At 35.3% G+C, this 15,975-nt stretch overlaps 1 protein-coding gene across 2 annotated transcripts; it reads right to left on the reverse strand.

Annotated features, from left to right (window-relative positions):
* Positions 1-1,290: 1,290 nt before the first annotated feature.
* On the reverse strand, positions 1,291-15,212 carry LOC129254366 (uncharacterized). 2 transcript variants are annotated; one of them, XM_064115512.1, is made up of 6 exons: positions 15,072-15,212; positions 11,585-11,629; positions 7,595-7,776; positions 6,688-6,808; positions 5,342-5,542; positions 1,291-4,713 (listed from the first exon to the last, which is right to left on the reverse strand). In XM_064115512.1, exons 3-6 carry the CDS (start codon positions 7,745-7,747, stop codon positions 4,469-4,471), a joined length of 720 nt encoding a protein of 239 aa, XP_063971582.1. In that variant the 5' UTR covers positions 7,748-7,776; positions 11,585-11,629; positions 15,072-15,212; the 3' UTR covers positions 1,291-4,468. The 2 variants fall into 2 exon arrangements, with proteins under 2 accessions (XP_063971582.1, XP_054748803.2); XM_054892828.2 differs by lacking the exon at positions 11,585-11,629 and having other exon boundaries at positions 15,072-15,211.
* Between the last annotated feature and the right edge of the window lie 763 nt (positions 15,213-15,975).

Below are 15,975 nucleotides of genomic sequence, written 5' to 3' on the forward strand. Positions count from 1 at the left end.
ATCATTATGTTCAGAATGAAATGAATCAGTCATACGTAGACATACAAATACAAACAAGTGATATCTGTTAATACAACTGTCTGGGGTGACATGTTGGAATGAGAGCATTGCTAGATTTATATCTTAAGAAAAGCTTTGACTCCTTTCATGTATATCCTAACCATGCTTATACAAGTATAATTTTCGATGATACTCCCATTTCACATGCTGTTTTATTGAGTTTTCATTTCAAGGTCAGTCTATCTAAGTTTTAATAGCATAACAATTTGCTGAAATTAGACAATGTGAGAAGCAACAGAACATCTTACAGGTTCAGCCAATTAAACTGACCCATCAAATCAAATTACATATTTTTCTTACGACCAGGAGTGGTCAGAGATAATGGTTTTATCATGTGAGGTAATGAGAAGAATATGGGCAACATTGACTCGTTTCATGTATATCCTAACCATGCCTATACAAGTATAATTTTTGATGATACTCCATTTCACATGATGTTTTAATGAGTTTTCATTTCAAGGTCAGTCTATCTAAGTTTTAATAGCATAATAATTTGCTGAAATTAGACTAGGTGAGAAGCAACAGAACATCTTACAGGTTCAGCCAATTAAGGCAACATTTACAAGTACATAATGTCAAATTATCATAGAATTTAATTCTTATCATCTTGATGAAGAACACTTGTTGGCGAATTATCATCTTTCAGGTCTCGAATACATGTATCTCAAGAAAGCTGATACTAGAAATTGGGGATCCTAAAGCCCGGCTCACACGATGCGATTTGTTGCGATCCGATTTTCAAAGAAATCATAATAACATTTGACATGAACATTCCAACCAATAAAATCTTAGCGATCTTAGGTCAGAATAGTTGTAGGACTACTGAAATCAAAATTCAATGCAGTTCGAGCCTCAATGTAGGAATAAAAGCAAATTTAATTCCAAATCGTAATATCGTCATCATCGCCTGCGACTTGAAGCCAATTTGGACTTAACTCCGACAACAGGGCTTGTCGCAAAGCAAAATTATGATTTCATTATTCTTGACATTATGCCGAACTCCAAATAACTTAATTTTTCTTTTTGGAGCTTTCATATTTTATGCAAAATGTGATTTACAAAAAAATAATGTCGTATCGGATCGCAGTGTGAGACGAGCTTTAAGGAGAGGGTTGATTAAAAGACAGATTGCAACAAACTAGACTGTCAGTTATTAGCACTTTTAAAAAGGCATCACATATAAAAGCATGCACTCAAAAAATCTTTTTTTTGAAATGGTCTGTTGATCTGTTTACATAATAAGTCCCATTATACACATATACATTAACACTTGCAGCAGATTTTGATTCCATGTATTTATGATATTGGCAGAGTACATTAAAAAACAACAAACAAATACACTTTCCATGATTGAATAACAATGCACAACGACAGCATAGATACACATAATAAGGAACATTTATCTGCATAGTATGAGCCTCGAGAATAAATAATTCAATGCCAATTAAAATGTTATAAATTAAATTTGGCAGGCAAATACAGTATATAGCATTACTAGAGTGCTTAATACACATATGTGCCGAAGTGGGGGTTGTAAATGATACATTCCAGAAGAGGAGTTGGTACTTGGTACACCTTAAAATCTAATTGTTTGGCTACATCTGGTCACTATCATATTTTATAAACTCTGTGTAATAACCACTCAAAGTTTGAGATACCTACTTATTACCAACTAGAATAAAATTGGTTCAAAGGATGGATTGCATTATTTTGTCTTGTGCATTTTGGTTGCTATATCAGGCAAGGCAAGAATGGATATGAATGGATACCTTCCCCGGCAAGCCTCAAACCAAGGAAAGATGGCTTGTTTTTTATTATCTAGAAGACAGATCTATGTACAAAGATAAAAGAATACCATACAAAAAGAATGATTTATGTCTTACATTTGCATAGTGAAGTGGTATTGTTTCATAATTATCTTGTGTGATTGAATCAAATCAGGTGTTGAACGGTAAGAGACAAGGGGAGATTTTGGGGCAGGCAATGCCATTTGGGGGGTGAACTTCCCTAGATCCTCCTTCCTGCTTAACTTTATGTGTCCTTTCTTTTGTGACACCCTGGATTCGACCCAATCAAAATGAATCTCAATTATGGAAAGCCAGTGAGGACGTAATAATTGAAGGTATGACACCTGAGCAGAGCCCGCCATAGACAACTGTGTTGTTGATTCTATCAAACGGTGCGATGCTTTCGAGCTACTGGTTTGCATATTCCCGAGGGAGTGGAGAGTGCCCAAATAATGTGTGTGGGCAAGATTGCAAGATTCTGATCAAAGAAGTACTAACAATCTGTACGTGTTACATGTCCCTTTCAAGTTAGTGATTATTACCTGGACAATCCCTACGGAGTGGAGAGTGCGCATATACTGTGTGTGGGCAAGATTGCAAGAATCAGATCAAAGAAGTACTAACAATCTGTCTGCCCCTTTCAAGTTAGTGATTGTTACCTGGAAAATGCTAAGAAATATTAAAACTGGATTATCTACTCAAATGTCCATATAATGATCTTTGATTAAAATAATACATTGAACTTCCTTTATTTCAACGTGGACATTAAATTCTTGGATATTATGAATAAATATTAAAATCTAAATACAAATACCATAAAACTATATAAATACTACTATAAAATGAAACACAATGTATGAATAATTTCACTATCTATGGATCAGAAATTTACATATCATTACCTAATCTATGATTAAAAAGACAAGAATACAAACTAATTACCTGGATTCCACTGATGAGGATGCAATTCTTTCTGAAATATTTTCGTGTTTTCAGAAAATATAAAAATGGTAAAATGGTACAACATAGAAAGGGCAGTGTTCTATTTTTTTCAGTACGAAAATTTTTTACTTCTTGTCCAATTCTAGCTTTTACAAAAGACCTTTGCAATAATCAAAGTATACAGAGTAAAAACAGAAAATGGAATTGTTGAATAATACAGTGTATAACTTTTAGGCATGCTCAAAATGTTGGCTAAACTTGCCTCTTAGTTGTGCAACCAATAAATTATCAAATCATATCGCAAGGATAATCTCTTTAAAGAAAACATCCCTAATCCAAATACATTTATCTATGAAATAAAAACATGCACACACAAATCAAACTGATATTTGGCAATATAAACAAAAGATATTTTTCAAACTCATCACCATTATGAACACACCGACAACCGACAACATTCTCAAGAGCACAAACTTAAACTAAAGCAATATGAATATTGATGACAACTCAAAATTATTGCAAAAGCAAACACAACAACAACAAAAATTACGGAACCCAAACAAACATGTACATGTATACACCAGGAAAAGAACGGAAACAGTTCCCCAAAATACAGCAATCGACCCCCCCCCCCAAAAAAAAAAAAAAAAATGAAGCAACATCACATAACTGAGAAAAGGGATGAAACTAAAACCACAGTTCTGGAGTCAACTTCATATTTTCATCTTTTCATCAAAAACCAAACTGTAAAATGAAGCTACTAGACAGAGTAGTGAAGAGTCTAATGCTAACTTTCTGTTCTATATTTGTGTAAGGCATGCTGATATTCAGGGGCGTATCCAGGGTATATCAATGTGGGGGGGGGGCAACGTAAAAAAAGGGTTATCACCATGCTGAGGAGCATTTTCCCATCGATTTTTTAGATTAACAATAAAAATCATTCCTTATGGCACCCTTTGCCCCCCCCCCTTCCCCCTGGACCTGCCCCTACCGATATTGTATAGAAATAATCAACACATCAACCCTGTTCTCTCCTTCTTGAAACAGATGGAATATTGTGAATTTTCTTGATTATATGCATGATATAAACTAAAGTATAAAATGCAACCTGAAAATATTGTGGGCCACAGGCATAAGTAGAGAAATTATACCAAAGTCAATGCCACCCGATGGGCACACACAGATTTTACAAATTGATCCAGATTTTAATTTTGATTCTTGAGATAAATCCATTCTTGTAAAAGAATATATATGTATATCAACATTTGTAAGTAAAAAAAAAAAAAAACGAATCCAAATACATATCTACATGTAAAACCTGTCATTTATACACCATACTGGTTGGTAATTTGTTAAATAATCCTAGCACAATCTAATACTTCAAATTTTAAGTGAAAATTCATCTCAAAAGTTGTTTTAGATAAAGAAATATTTGGTATTATGAGGTGGAACAAGTCAGGCAACTGGAACACTTCAAAGTTGTGAATCTCCATAGGAAGTTCGAGACTTTCCAAAGCTTCATAACTTGTTTACTTTCTATATCCCTGTCATCTCTTTTCATCAAACTTGGTTACCCCCTCCCTGATATTAAATTCACTTTAATCATGTGACTTCATGGAATTTATCACTCAAGCCCCCCCCCCCTCCTTTTCCCCCTGTTTTTTATTTCATCACCTTAACTACTTGGACTCTCGTTTAGAAGCACGGACTAGATCCACTTTATCTTCGATGATGGATAGCTGCTTGCCGAGATCGTTGAGTTCGTGCTGGACGTGGGCTATTCTCGCTTCTATCCGGTCCAGTCGGTTGCCGTCACTGGGCCCAACGAACCTCCAGAGGGCGTAAACCATGTAGCAGCCGGAAAGGAGGAAGGCGGTGAAGACGGCATTGTTGGTGATTAAGGAGACGATGAAACCCAGAAGACCTACATTTGAGGTGGCAACAAAAAAGGTGAATTGCATGAGATGCTAATAACGACATATGAATCAATTGCCCAACTATGATAATTAATATTGCAATATTTTGATTGGATACACCCATCACCATCATGAAGTTCTGTGATATCTGTGAGGTCAGTGATGGAAAGAATTGATGATGTCAGCAGTTGTCTTTTTATCCTGTTTCATTAGATGCCTTTGAAAATAAATGACATCCAGCCAAAATCCACATACAAATTACAGTAAAAATTTGTTGAGCATGTAAATTCAAAACATTACTATTTTAACGGATCATGGTGACTTAATTCAAAACTTAATTTCAAACAAGCACGCATGAAAAAATGTGTCTGATTATATACTGAATGCTTTAGTAAAATCACTTTCAATTTTCCAAGAAGATGGTACATTATCAAATTTATAACGGAAGCTGCTCGATTGTGATGTAAAAATCCAAATTCAATTACTCTATTTATTCTATGATGGATTTTCACCAAATCTTCCTTTGATATGTTTCTCTCATTTCTGTGCTTCTATTAAATCTAGGACGTCAGGTTGCGATACCCCTTTGGTCATTTCAAGGATCATTTTAAAAGCACAAAAAGTTCCTCGACTTACCTAGGAATACAAACAGTTCATACATGCACCACGCTGGACCGTAGAGGGCGTGAACCAAGAGAGACGTTGCTATGACAAAGAAGGTGAAGCCTGATGAAAAGTAATGATAGCCCAGGTATCCCGTCATCACCCAGACCAAGAGGAGTACAGCATCAAGGACAGTTTTCTCCATCTTTTGTAATTCAGCTAATAAATCAGGAGCTGAGGATCAACAAAATAAATAAAGATTAGACATATTAATGTCCCGTATTCTGAAGTCAGGTTTAACTTAGACCATGGTCTAACTCTGTGCTAAAATTATGGGAAGGCCCAAAAGTGTCAACATTTTTATTAAGCTGTTTGTTTCTTATGTTAACTGTGCTCTTTCCTGATTCATTAATAGTGAAGACAATCATCTATTTATACTTCCTAGACAATTATGAATGATTTAAGAGCCAAATGAGCTGAAATATGATATCTCTACCATTAGTGATTTATGTAACAATTGGCTATCCATACTTACACCACAACTTTAAACCTGAGTTTAAGTTAAATTTGAATTCAGAATACGGGCCATTGAAAATTAAAATTCATGGGAAATATTTCAACATTGCTCAAATGTCATTCCCGTTTGTAGTTTAATGTCAGTCTCTTATTCTAAGTAGTTAAACTAAACGATGATGTTGATAAGGAAGATGGCGATGATGATGATAAGGATGTTGATAATTGTGGTGATGATATTGATGATGGCGACACTGCTGTTGTGATAATGGTGATGAAAACGAGGGTGATGATAATTAAAAATATATTGATGATATCAATAATGAAGATGATGATGGTGATGATGATGGTGATGATGATATGATGATGATGGTGATGATGACGATGATGATATTGATGATGAAGATAATAAATGGTGATGATATTGATGATGGTGATACTGCTGCTGATAATGATGAAACTGATTATGGTGATGAAAATGAGGGTGATAATAATGTAAAACATATTGATGATATCAATAAATGAAGATGACGATCAAGTACAAGTTATATTCAGATTTAAAATAACTTCTGAGACCTTTGAATATTGATCTTAAAATAATCACATTATTGCCCCCGCCCTATACTGTAGCTACTTCATAGTAATCTTCTTCAGTAGGCCTATTCAAATACCTCTGCTGCCCCTTTTGACCTAAACAGTCCCTTACGACGAGATACAGTTTTGAGATAAGGATGATTTATCCACATTGTATTGCATGAAATTAAATATATACATCTGGCTTGTTAGAATGGTTCCAAGTGTAATTTGTGTGAGTTATGGGCACTTATGCCATTATTGATCTGTATTTGAATTAATTACAAACTTACTTTTAACATTAAATATCGCTATGGTGATTTTATCTACAAATTTGACAGCATCCTGCATTAGTCTACCATCCTTGAATTTCTTGAAAGTCAATGAGGACTGACGAGTAGACTTCTGCCATGCCTGTTTGAAAAAAAAAAAATCAAAACATCAGTATGCATCATACATGTCAACTTCAAAATATTTGAAAACCGGGAAAAAATCATTGGTCCTAGTAACTTTTTACAGCTTTGAAGATATGAATAGGTTATTCAAATGCTAAGTCAATCATAACTGAACACACCCAAGGGAGTGGAGAATGTGTATACATTTTATGCAAGAAATACTGATTGAACTCAATGACTGGGGAACTGGTTAATGGTAAAGCACTTCATGTAATAAGCTCCTTATGACTAATTTGATTCATAATTATCAAGACCTTGCACTACAACTGGCTTGAATACTCCCCAGGAAGTGGAGAATGCATATATGTTTTATGGAGGTAAGACTGATAGAATCCAATGACAGGTTTTTATGATGATAGGTAAATACATAGTGTGTTAAGCACCTAGGTAATAATTGGATCCATTATCAAGACCTCACAATATAACTGGATGGAATACACTAAAGGGAGTGGAGAATGCGTATACATTTTATGTGCACATGACGGGAGTAATGGTTGTAAGTACTTTATGTTTTAGGCCACTTACAAAATTGGATTCATAATTATCAAGACCTCACAAGGCAACTGGCTGGAATACTTCAAAGGGAGTGGAGAATGGAATCTAATGAATGTGGCACTAATTAGCACTTTAATGTAAACACCTTATACAAAAAAAATTAAAACCTTCTGATGGAAAGGCAAAAGTCATCATAACAATTACACCACAACACCTCAACCTAAGTTCCCCAACGGATGCACGATCTTACCTTTTGAGCCTCTCGGACCACTTCGGCATTGGAGACGTCCCTCCAGGACTTATTGACACTCTTGGAGATGGAGCCGGTGGCTTGGTAATTGTTCCACATTAAGAACAGGGTCATACCCATTAGTATGGACAGGATGAAGAGACGCCAGGTCATCGTGGAGGTCGGATGGGGGTCACTAAATCCTGTGAGTGAGAGAGAAAGGGGATGGGTTGTTATGTTATGGGAAATGGAGATTGAATACTTTCATCTTCTGCACAGACTATTAAACCATGGACCTACTAGAGATGATTAAACCAAGAAACTGCACTACCAGTAGAAATTGCGCTTCTAGAGGATATCAAGGTTATTTTACACATTTTATTATATTCACTACAGACCCATCACTATCAGCCTGTATTTTCTAATTATTTCTGTTCCAGCAATTTATCACAATCAGAACAATCTCAAGATTATTTGTAATTTTTTAATTATAAAAACCAATATAAATTATAATTCAATTACAAACATAATATATCGTATATGAAGGTTAGGACCAAAGTAAAGCCGAAGCTTGAGAAGATAGGCCATTTACATAAGATGTATACAATATAATTACAAAAACAATTAATGAAAACAAAGAATTAGAAACAAGTAGGGGATAGATAAGGAATTAAATAAACACACATTTAATAAAAACATTGGAGTAGCAATCTTGATCAAGATGCAATTAGGCCGTTTGTGGGCTCTTCCCGAGTTTAAAATCCTGAGTTAATTTAGAATGTTTTTTTAATTGCATGTATTTGGTAATATCCTGCTAATTTGCATGTGACTCGGATATGAATTCATGGTATGGTACCATTCATTCAGGGTATCAGTCCTTGCACAATATTCAAACATTGTACCTTAAGCGCACATGCTCTGTAGCCCCCCCCCCCCCTTCCACTAAGGCTGACAGGAATGGGGTTAATACTTGAATCTCAATGAGGGCTTATTGGGCTAGAATCTTGAGATTACGAAAATACAGGCTAATGGAAAACTACCCTGTATCATACACCACACAGCGACTCTGTTTCATTAAAAGGAAGAGGTGATATCTTTCCATAACCATCACACATCCTGTTATAAAAGCTTATATTGAATGAATTCTTGACACTTTGACTGTAGTTAAAGGGGTAATCCAAGCTGAAATTAATATCTACATGTACATATCACAGCAAAATCAAATGATCAAAATGCTGAATTTGATAAAAGTCTGATAAAAGTAAAGGAATTGATTCTTTTTTTATTTATCATTATTTTGTGATTAAATGCACATCATCCTGAATATGCAATAAGTGGGCTGATGATTTCATGTCCCCAGTTTGTTTATTAAATGAAATCTTGATATAAAACCCCCTTGTAAAAAAAATCAGTATTATGTTTGTCTGATTTTACTCTTTCTGTTTATATAGGCTATTTTCAGCCAAGAAAACCCTTTAATTCATGCATCTGCCTTTACACCTTCATTTTGAATTAGCCATTTCAACTCTGATTTATTCATTGGGCTGTTCAAAACTTCTGTCATCGTAATTTTTATATGAAGACTATTCATATTCAGCTCATGGAGGCTTATATTTGCATTTTATACGATAAATTGTGTTTCATCTTCATGTTAAGGTTTATTCCACGCTCTAGCTCTGTACAAAAGCATTGAGACTTTATACATATCTTCTTTTGTCTTTCTTTTTAGATCTTTAAGAGCACTGAGATTGTAGGAATACAAATAAGTATAAAATGATCAGCACAAGTTTTTATTACATTCATCAGTTTATGCATGTATTTTGGGGAAAATAGAACCAAAACAAAAGAAAATTATGTGTCTTTTAAAGGACAAGTCCACCTCAGAATATTTTTGATTTGAATCAATAAAGAAAAATCAGACAAGCATAATGCTGAAAATTTCATCAAAATCGAATGTAAAACAAGAAAGTTATGACATTTTAAATTTTTGCTTATTTTTCACAAAATAGTTATATTCACAATTTAGTCACATGCAAATGAGAGAATCGATGATGTCCCTCACTCACTATTTCTTTTGTTTTTTTATTGTTTGAATTATACAATATTTCAATTTTTACAGATTTGACAATAAAGACCAACTTGACTGGAACATAAGATGTTAAACAATGGTAATTCCACATGTTCAGTGCAAAATAAAAGTGTGTTTCACAGGACAATGAGGAGAAAATTAGAATATTTTCATATAATAAAATACAAAAGAAATAGTGAGAGAGTGATGTCATCAGTTCCCTCATTTGCATACCGACCATGATGTGAATATAACTATTTTGTGGAATTAAGCAAAACTTTAAAATGTCACAACTTTTTTATTTTACATCCAATTTTGATGAAATTTTCAGGGTTGTGCTTGTTGGATTTTTCTCTTTTTATTCAAATCCACTTTTTGTTGGGGTGGACTTGTCCTTTAAAGGAGAATGAAACTCTTGGAGCAAGTTAGCTTTTGTGAAAGCAGCAAAATCAAAGAATAAGATCAACAAAACTTTGAGTAAAATAGGACTAGCAATAAAAGAGTTATGAGCATTTGAATGTCGAGATCACTAATGCTATGGAGATCCTCCTGTTGGCAATGCGACCAAGATCTGTGATGTCACACACGTACAACTCTCCCATTTGGACACTGAAAATATACCCCAAAACATCTCTTTTTGCTCATTCTAATCATATGACAAACGATTCATCAATGATATAATGTTGTGAAACCTCTGTACTTGTCATCTCATAAAGAAAACACCTCACCTTGTGATAGACTCTATAAAAGTGAGAATATAAGTGAAATAAGTACTAAAGTAATGAGGGAGTTGTACGTGTGTGATATCACAGATCTTGGTCGCATTGCCGTTGGGAGGATCTACATGGCACTAGTGATCTCAATATTCGAATGCTCATAACTTTCTTATTATTCATTCAATCTTCCTCAAACTTTCAACAATATGTTTCTTTGATTTTTCTCTTTGATATGAATTCAGCTGGTTTCAAGGGTTTCATTCTCCTTTAAAGTAAATGGGGGAAAACAACAACAACAAAGCAGTCATTTGATGATACCTGGCGCCCACAGCGGAAAAGATAAATCCAATGATTGAAATATAAACTAATGGTTTAAGCTAAGGTTTCACTACTGTACTTAGCATAACCTTCTCATATTCTGATTGCACAGCTGGACCTATTGACTGACGTACATTACACATTGCATACATACCAGTGTAAATTACCACCTCCTAGATTCATATTAAAGGGCCACTCAATGCTGAAATAACCAATCAAAGGAACATCGTGCAATGACAATTCATGTCTAACAATGGTGACACCGACAAATGATGATGATGATGGTGGTGATGATGGTGGTGATGATGGTGATGATGGTTAAGTAAATGATGGTTCAAAGTTGATGATGATGGATGGTGGTGGTGATGAATGATGACGATGATGATGATAATAATGATGATGTTGATTATGGTGGTGATGGTGATAATGAGTTTTGATGATTTTCTCCCCCTTCTCTCCTTTCCACTCACTCCTCCATTGCATAATCCTTGTTTTTCTCCTCTTCCTCATTCTCCCTCTCCCCTTCCTCTCCTCTCCTCTCCCCTCCCCTCCCCTCCCCTCCCCTCCCCTCCCCTCCCCTCCCCTCCCCTCCCCTCCCCTCCCCTCCCCTCCCCTCCCCTCCCCTCCCCTCCAAGATGATTTTCTCCCCCTTCTCTCCTTTCCACTCACTCCTCCATTGCATAATCCTTGTTTTTCTCCTCTTCCTCATTCTCCCTCTCCCCTTTCTTTTCTTCCTTTCCTGTCCTTTCCTTTCCTTTCCTCCCCTCCCCTCCCCTCCCCTCCTCTCTCTCTCTTTTCTTTTCTTTTCTTTTCTCTTCTGTATAAATTCTACACTATCATGGGCTTTAGCTATGACAAGCACATTATTCATAAACAGGTATGCAAATTAATTGTATTGTACACTAATACAGTAATGGGACAATTGGCACTTGGGATTGTAAACTACTTTGTCAGCTGGAATGAAAATCAAAACATTGTATAATTTGAAATTAAATCATATTTCAAACACATCAAACATTCATATCACAATTGAATCATGTCTGTTCTTGCAACTTTTCTTGTGACTCGGTAAGATAACAGTTCGCTAAAAATAAATTATCTCAAATCTGTATTCTGAAAATTGTCCTATATGTAGCCTGTAGGCCTACCTCTGAACTGACTTCCCTTATTTTATCACCGACACGCCCAATATTTTATCATCAACCAATCATTACTGTTTTTATATGCTTACATCAATCAATAAGAGCATCATATATGAGCAGCTGCCCAAAATGCATTTAAATTCAAATTTTTTAATGGTTCTTTACTTTGTTTTTTTCTTTCAGGAGCGGGAGTGAAATGATATGTTTATTGATATACAAAAGGTAAAATAAAACCGATTTTAATTTTCTGAGAAAATGACTTTTCATCAATTTTTTTACCATATGTGGGACAGCTGTTAGCATATAATATATGACATCACATATCAACAAATTAAAAGTCTATAATATGAATGTTGTTGTTGTTTTAGCTTACATGGCATGTATCATTCAGCAATGAATATTTGCACCAGATAATAACCAGATAAGATAATAACTTGTTATTTGATAGATTTTCCTCAAGCATTTAAAAACATTTTTTGTTATTTTTTCTGCTATTTTTTAAATAAACTTTTCGTCAGGGTGAAATTCCCCTTAAATCAAGATGGGCGAAAAGGTAAACATGTGGAGCAGAAGAACAAAGAAGAGAAGGAACCCAAAAAAGGAAAAAGAAGAAAGAGAAAAATATATGAAAATATATGGGGAATTAATTCAATAAAGAGAAAGAGTAAGAGCTTGAAAGGGAAAAAAAGAAACCTGAAAGAAAGAATTTTATGAGAAAAGAAGGAAGAAAAGAAGATGTTAGAAACTCTAGTACCAAAATAATGAAGTCAACATAACAGCATTGACCTCATAGGCGACAATAGCACATTTATGGGTGATGCATTAAAGTCGGCACCCACGGTAACACACAAATGCACACGATTGCACATCTGCGGGATGAATTGTCCAGTGATTTTTTTTTCTTTCATTAACTTTTTTGAGTGAAATTAGTTATTATTGCAGTTTAGATATCACAAATTATATCTAAGGTATAAGTTTTGATTAAATATCTGTGGATTGAAAGTTTGATTACTCTGGCAGCTTTTTTCAACCTTATTGAGGTCCCAGTGCCCCCTAGAGTGGTTAGAAAGTTTGAACAAGACAGAAAGAGAAATAAGATATTCTGTCTGAGCTTAGAAAGAAAAAGAAGGGGAGGTGGAAAAATAAGAAGATGAAGCATAAACACCAGAAACAGACACAGTTCACATAGGGAAAGAGTTATAAGTTGAGGGAACAAGTTCTAAGTCTAGCTTGGAACAAGTGAAAAAAAAATGTCATGTCATCTTAGCCGCTAGGGCTCCGTTCATTTTCGTCACTCACTCACTCGCGTGTGCGTGTTTACGCTTTGCTTTAACTCAATATTGAAAGTTTGAAACCCTAACAAAAAATCCTGTGCATAAAAGGTGGGCCTCAGAAAGTTGTTACTTACAATGTTATTATCTTAGGTGTGAAAGTGGGCCTAGAGTAAAGCGCCCAAATATCGGACGAAAATGACTTTAACTCCATCCCCAAAACTACAGGGACCCATACTGGTGGGGGACTTGCATGCATGTGATACATGAACATATCTCCTATTGAACTGCACACACAGTAGACCCAGTTTGCTGTTCTTAAAAAAAATATCCAAGGGCTGCAGGGGTTAAATCCAGGGGTAAAATCAATGATTTTGACTTCCAAAGATTCTTACGACCCTCGCTAATTTTGGTCTCCAAAAGATTGATGACCAAAAAACCATGTTAAGGGGGAAGTGATTTTCACCAGAAATATTGCCGCCGATATCTAAGCTTACCAATATCGCCATGTTTGATCTATCGCCAAAAAATCTGCAATGGCCGAAATTTGACACGCTTCCAAATATGGCACTCTCCAAAATACAGTATCGGACATATCGGCTGATTGAATTGGAAATGCATGCTGTTAATGCACGTGCTTTTCAGAACAAAGTCGCGCACAGCTGAGTGAAGATGTCCTATGTTTAGAGCAAAAAGAGGTCCATTTTGGTAAGTATATTATTTACTGATTTCTGTATCAAAATTGAGAGTAATAATCAAAGTCGGCATTCCCTCAGCAAAAATAAGTTGTTTTCTTAACAATCGAGCAATTACATATTTTGGGGTTTAGAGCGTGATTTAAATCGCCAAAGTTGATTGCGGCGATTTGGCAAAAAACAAGCTTCTGGTAGTATACCTAAGCAAAGCCTAAGACTTAGTTTCCGTTTAGATCTAGATCAACTACCATATTTTTTTCAATTCTATTTTTCTGACATTAAATATTCAACATTTTTTGTACCACAGAAATACGCATGATTTTTATTTGATTCAATTATGTTATTTTTGCTTTGGTCCAATTATGCATAAGTGTGTGATATTTGTGCTCTTTATTCTATACGTTAATCAGAAAAGCTAGATCTAGCTCAAAAATGTCTAATAGCGTGTGAAAAAAATTGTTATTCTTATTTCAAGAAAATATCACATTTTCTTTGTGAATTTGAAGAGAAATGACTTTCAGACTGACAGAAATGTAACATTTTTGAAAAAAATCCAATTGTTGGCTGCAAAAAAAAAGAATGAAATTAGGTCAATTTTCAGCATTTCTCTGCCATAGACTGTGTAGTTAAAAAATGGACACACACAATTCCAAATTTTTAGCTTCCGAGAGCTGTTATAAATTCATCATTAATGCCAAAAACTTATCCATAAAGAGTCCAATAGGATTTTTTATGATCTTTCTGATGGTATGATTTTTATAAAGATTTGGAAACCAGATCACAATGAAAAATTGTGCAAAACAGACATTTCATTTTCCCATAGAAAACGCATGGGGAAATGGCAATCTCAACACACACACAAATAAGGGTTTGCAATTTATCTCTAGGCCCCTAATTCTAAATCCTTATTTAAATTAAAATGATCATATATAATTATAAACTTGTCCTTACTGTCTGTCAAAAGAAGCCCCTGAATTTTCTCTTTCCATACATGCCAAACACAAGTTAATAATCAATTCAGATCACATTTTTCTAGCAGCCTGAAATTCCTGAAAAAAATGTGCCATATTTTCCCCTAAATCTGCCTGTTTTATGCTGACACTTTTCAGTGTGGCTTCAGACACCCTATATCTAATCCAACATAAAACTACACACGTGGGTCCAAGTGCCCAAAATTATAAGGTGATACTGCACTGATAGATCTAACTCTAAGATAAATACTAGGGTCTAAATGAAAATTCAATCATATTTCATCATCCAGACATCAAAATTTCGATAAATATCTTACCTAGATACTTCTAAGTACACTTGATTAGTACAAAAGTGATATTCTTCTTCAAATCTGGACTCGGTCGTGGTTTCGGAGACTTGCTGGGGATGGAGATACTGCGACCAAGCTGCGACGATCGATGACCTCATGACGCGCGAGGTCAATTCGGGAAATTCCCAATAAAAAGGGGCGTTCCCCTTTTTCACAGTTCAGTCATAGCCCTTGTCTTCGGCTACTAATCTATAATCCTATATTCGAAATTTGCGATTGAATACCCGTTTCCATCAATAATTTGCTCTCAATCATGACTTATTAATAAATAGACAGTCGGCTATATTTTGAAATTGCAGACAGACAGTCGAAGGTTGTAGTTTGTCACTGATTGAACATTTCTCAGAAAAAAGGAGGAAATAATAAATTATTAAGGCTCCTGATTCGGAGATAAATCATGGTCTACAAAGCTCATATAGGCCTTCTTGACACGTCGACATTGTGATATAGAAGAAACATTATGTTATTGGATCATGTTATCCCGAGGTTTTTACCTGACTGCTAAGAAAGCACGAATGCCTGTGAGCAAGCAACCAGGGGACCGACGGCTTAAGGTCCTCTCCGAGGGACCTGGTAATGAGGATAAATGCCTTACCAAAGTGCACTAGCGCACCACTTGGGAATCGAACCCGGGTCACCGGAATCCGAAACCCCTGCTCTACCGACTGAGCTATCGCGCCTCTTAAAATAATTGAAGGACAAGTCCAGAAAAATCCAACTAGCATTATGTTGAAAATGTCATCGAAATCGGATGTACAATAAGAAATGACATGGCTTAATTTCACAAAACAGTTTTTGGCCTATACACATCCTGCTCGGTATGCAGATGAGGGGACTGATGACATCACTCACTCACTATTTCTTTTCTATT

This window comes from Lytechinus pictus, chromosome 2 (genome assembly GCF_037042905.1).
Source record: "Lytechinus pictus isolate F3 Inbred chromosome 2, Lp3.0, whole genome shotgun sequence".
Classification (NCBI taxonomy): Eukaryota; Metazoa; Echinodermata; class Echinoidea; order Temnopleuroida; family Toxopneustidae; genus Lytechinus; species Lytechinus pictus.